At 59.3% G+C, this 4,338-nt stretch overlaps 2 protein-coding genes across 3 annotated transcripts in view; both read left to right on the forward strand.

The window, feature by feature from the left end:
* ISOC2 (isochorismatase domain containing 2) overlaps nucleotides 1–4,338 on the forward strand; it is a 184,661-nt gene that overhangs the window by 39,797 nt on the left and 140,526 nt on the right. The window lies entirely within an intron of this gene.
* The window catches only part of EPS8L1 (EPS8 signaling adaptor L1), a 12,067-nt gene that overhangs the window by 7,333 nt on the left and 396 nt on the right, over nucleotides 1–4,338 (forward strand). The window contains exons 7-12 of the mRNA XM_069097240.1: nucleotides 4–467; nucleotides 947–1,079; nucleotides 2,515–2,643; nucleotides 2,728–2,821; nucleotides 3,616–3,802; nucleotides 4,121–4,253. Of these exons, the coding sequence (XP_068953341.1) occupies nucleotides 4–467; nucleotides 947–1,079; nucleotides 2,515–2,643; nucleotides 2,728–2,821; nucleotides 3,616–3,802; nucleotides 4,121–4,253 (1,140 nt within the window). The remainder of the gene's footprint in view (nucleotides 1–3; nucleotides 468–946; nucleotides 1,080–2,514; nucleotides 2,644–2,727; nucleotides 2,822–3,615; nucleotides 3,803–4,120; nucleotides 4,254–4,338) is intronic.

Consider the following 4,338-nt stretch of genomic DNA (forward strand, 5'->3'; position numbering starts at 1 on the left):
GTGGGGGCAGAGACAAATACAGGCAGACAGAGATTGGCTCACAGAAATGGGGAGAGGCAGCAACAGAGAAACACAGGTATACAGAGACACACACGGCCAGAGGGTTCAGGGGGAGTTATGGAAGGGGACAAGAATGAAGATGAGCTGCCCAGTAGGCATGAGAAGGGGTCTGGGCAAGCCATGGCTGGGACAGGGGAAAGGGATCAGGGTGCCAGGGTCTCACTGGGTCAGCCAAGAATCAGCTTCAGGGAATGCAGAGTCAAGGGACCAGGATGCTGGGGCTCATGGGGTAGAGGGGCCCAGACCCTGGGGATCATGGGGGCGAGGAAAGCCAGAAAATCAAAGCGAAGGGGAGGACTGAGCAATGGAGGGGGCAGAATCAGGGCTCTGCAGGGACTGGACCCCGGAGCTGTCAGCCCCGAGCAGGGAGGGGCCGAGGCCCTGAAGACCCCCCCTCCCTTGCACAGGTAGGAATGGGGGGGCCGAGGCCCCATCCCTCCCCTGCCCCACATACCCACCCAGTCTCCACATCTGCCACCTGTCTCCCTTCTTTTCTTTCTCTCTCTTATTCTCTCTCCCCCTCTCTTTCTCCTTCCTTCTCCCTCTCTATTCTTCCCTCCCTCTCCTCCTCCATCTCTCTCCCTCTTTCTCTTTCTCCCCTCTCTCCCCCATCTCCATCTCTCTTCCTCTCTATGCCCTCTCTGCCTCAGTCTCTCCCTCTGTCACTCTCTCCATCAGTAGCTCTGTATCTATGTCTCACATTTTGTTGGTGTCTCAGTTTCTGGGGTTCTGTGTCAGCCTAGTTTTCCCTCTCCTGTCCCTCTGCTCCCTAGTCCCTGCCTCCCTGCCCCCCTTTCCCCCTACCCCATTCTCCCATATACACCTGCTCCCTCTCCCTTGGCTGAGGCAGCTTCTTCTGACCCCTTCCCCCCACACTCCCTCTCAGTCACACAGGACCAGACTCAGAGCTGGAGCCTGAACCCAAGCCAAGGGTCCCAGGGAAGTGGGTTCTCTGTAACTACGACTTCCAGGCCCGGAATGGCAGTGAACTCTCTGTCCGGCGAGGGGACCTGCTGGAGGTGACCCAAACCTGGGGCCTGGAGGATGGCGGGTGGAGGGAAAACAAAGAGATAAGGCATAGAGGCAGAAGCAGAGACAGAAAAGGGCAGATGGAGGCAGAGATGCCCAGTCCTTCAGTGTTCCCTGACTCTCCCAAGAGCCAGGAGCTGGGAGAAGTTCTGGGCCCCCTCCAACCCACCTCCCCCAAGGCCTCGCCCCCATCACCACCCGCCTCAGAGATGCCTTCATCTGTCCCTCTGCACTGGAGCCTCTGGTTCAGTCCCTTAAGGGAGGCCTCCCTCCCCCTTTCTCCCTGTTCTCTCAACGTTGGTGGCTTCTGGTCCTCCAGCCTCCCTGACCACTCCCCTGTCTCTTTCACAAGCACCAGGATTCTCCTTCTCCCCTCTTTGTCGTCTCCCCTTGAGGGCTTTGGTGACTTCACTGATCACCTCTGGGGCCTCCCAGATCCACATGCCTGCTGGGACCTCCCTCCAAAACCCCAGTTCCCCATCTCTACCTGCCTGCTGGATATCTGACTTCTGGATAGACTCTGCACCTCTCCCTCTCCACCCCCTCAGACTGACCCTGTGGCCATCCCCCTGGCCAGTCAGCATCATCTTGAATTCTCTCTTTCTCAGTGGCCAAAGCTTATTTCTACCTAGTAAATCTCCCATCAGTCATCTGTGCACTCCCAAAGCCCCCATAGCCCATGAGATAAGGCCCTCATCTCCTGCATGACAGGTTATGACCAATTCCTAGCTAGTCTCTCCTCCCTGCAAAGCCTGACCTTCCTTGCGGTGGTTCTCCTGGACCTCCTCTCTTCTAAAGCTGTCAGTGGCTCCCTATGGCTACAAGGTCAAGTACTGATTTCACCCCCTTCCATTTCCTGTACCCTGTGGTCCCTGGGGGCCCCGGCCTCCACCACAGCCCTTTCCCTTCTCTCTCCATTTGCCGGCTGGCCTTTTGTTCCTGAGACGGCCCCCCTCACCAGTCCATCTCTTTAGGGCCCAGCTCCCCCACCCCTCTTTATGAAAGAAGACCCCCATTACATCCCCTCTAGCACAAAGCTGGTTGGTCAGTCACCAGCTGCATCAGCCCACTTTTTGCTGCTAGGTATTGTCTGTGTGCCTGACCAAAGATAACATTACATTGAGTCCCTGAATTAGGCCCCGCCCTCAAGGGGCTTAAACTGGGGAGGGGGCAGTTACCATCTGTGCAGATAGGTAAATGGCAGCTAAGTAGAGGTGAGGAGGGCACTCTGGAGGCTTCTTAGAGGAGGTGACCTTCTGTGACTGAGTTCAGAGAGCAGGCCCTGGGCTTTTCCCTTCTCTGGTGCCTAGCACCTTGACACCTAAAGGAGCTAGTAAGTTTAATGAAGGAAGGAACAAAGGAGAGGTTAGGGCCTCATACAGAGATCTGAGTCTCCGTCTACTCCCCCCACCCCTACCCCAACAGGTCCTAGATGATGCCCGGAAATGGTGGAAGGTTCGGGACCTTCAGGGACAGCAGGGTTACGTCCCTTACAATATTCTCACGACACACCCTGGGCCCCCAAGCCGAAAGCCCAGCCCTGCCAGGGCACTGGTGAGCCAGGGCAGGGGAAGGAAGCCTGGGGCCCTGAGGGGTGCCTGAGGTCCCCTCCCCCACTGAACTTCCTTGTCCCTCCAGGACCAGAGGACCCCTCCCCCACCTCTGGCCCCAGCCCCTCCCAGGCCCCGATGGGGCAGCATGGACAGCCTAGACCTGAATGCTGGGGAGAAGGGTATGTGGGCACTTTGCTGGACTGTCCCCAGAAGGCCTTGTTCTGGGAGCCTCTGTCTCTGACTTTGCCAGTCTCCCTCCATGCCTGTCTCTGCGCCTCTTGGGGTGCCTTCTCTTGGATCTGTGTCTTTTCCTGGGGGGAGGCTGAAGACCCTGGTCTCAATCCTTCACAGCCTCTGATTCCTGAGGACATGATTGGGGGAGGGGAGGGAGAGGCGGAGCTCCTTCCTCCTCCTCTGTCCCTGAGACTTTAGTTTCCCCTCGTCTGTGGACAGCTAAACCTGTGGTCTCTCACTGTCTCTGGGCCTCAGCTCTCTGCTCTGTCTCTGCTACTCTCTATGTCCTAGTCTCCAGGTCCGTTATGGATGAGCCCTGGACTTGGCTGGAACCCATCCCTGGTGCTTCCTAACAGTGTGGCCCTCTCCGAGCCTCCGTTTCCTCATCTGTAAAATGGGAATGATGTGGCTGGGTCCTGAAGGGAAAGCCTTTGTAAATCTGAAAGCACTAAGGCAATGGGAGCTGGAGGTCGCCTAGCCCATTTTGCAGATTAGGAGCCTGAGGCTGAGAGTGATTTGCCCAAGTTCACATGGGCCCCACAGTGGTGGAGGCAGCATTCTGTGGATCTCCCTTTCCTCATGTCCTTGACTCAGTGGATCCAGGGCCTTCCAACATCCTGGAGCCGTGGGGGTGGGGGTTTCGGGCCTGGACCCTAGAGGGGGGAAGGGAGTTGCGGGCCTGGGCTCTGGGGATCCTCCAGCTCTGCCCTCTTCTCTCTACCCCCACAACATCCGGCAGAGAAGTTCGCGCACATGCTGAGTGTCAACGAGGAGCTGCAGGCCCGGCTGGCCCAGGGGCCCCGGAGCCCCCGGACCACCAGTCGAGTGCTCGGCACCGTCCGCCCGGCCCCCGAAGCCCCGCTCAGCCCCCGATCCCCAGCGCCCCAAGTCCATGCCTGGCTTGAGGCCAAGGGCTTCAGCCCCGGGTGAGTGCACGCGGCAGGAAGCTTGGACCCAAGGGGGCTGGAGAGGGGGGCATTTCTTTATCCGAAGTTTCCTGGAACCCGAGTCTCTGCAGGGGTCCCAGACGACAGGAGGCCCTGGCGCTGGGGTACCGGGGGAGGCGGGAGCTCTGGATGCCGAAATCCGCCGGGGGGGGGTGGGGGGTGGAGGGGCTGGGGGACCAAAGATGCCAGTTTCCTTGTACAGAGGATGACTAAACCGGACAGGCAGGAATTGGGGGGGAGGGGATCTGAGGGGGCGAGGTGCCGCCTGAGCACCTTTGCCGCTCGTCCCCCGGTTAGGACTGTGAGTGCTCTGGGGGTCCTCACCGGCGCTCAGCTCTTCTCGCTAAAGAAGGACGAGCTGCAGGCAGTGAGCCCGGAGGAGGGCGCCCGGGTCTACAGCCAAGTCACCGTGCATCGAGCAATGCTGGAGGTGAGCCCGGACCGGACGCCAGGGTCCTAAGGGGGAGTGGGCCAGAGCTCCCGATGGGGGGCCCCGAGGATGAGGGGGCCAGAGC

This window comes from Petaurus breviceps, unplaced genomic scaffold (genome assembly GCF_028583685.1).
Source record: "Petaurus breviceps papuanus isolate PSGF00001 unplaced genomic scaffold, PetGlider_PUasm1.0 355, whole genome shotgun sequence".
NCBI lineage: Eukaryota > Metazoa > Chordata > Mammalia > Diprotodontia > Petauridae > Petaurus > Petaurus breviceps.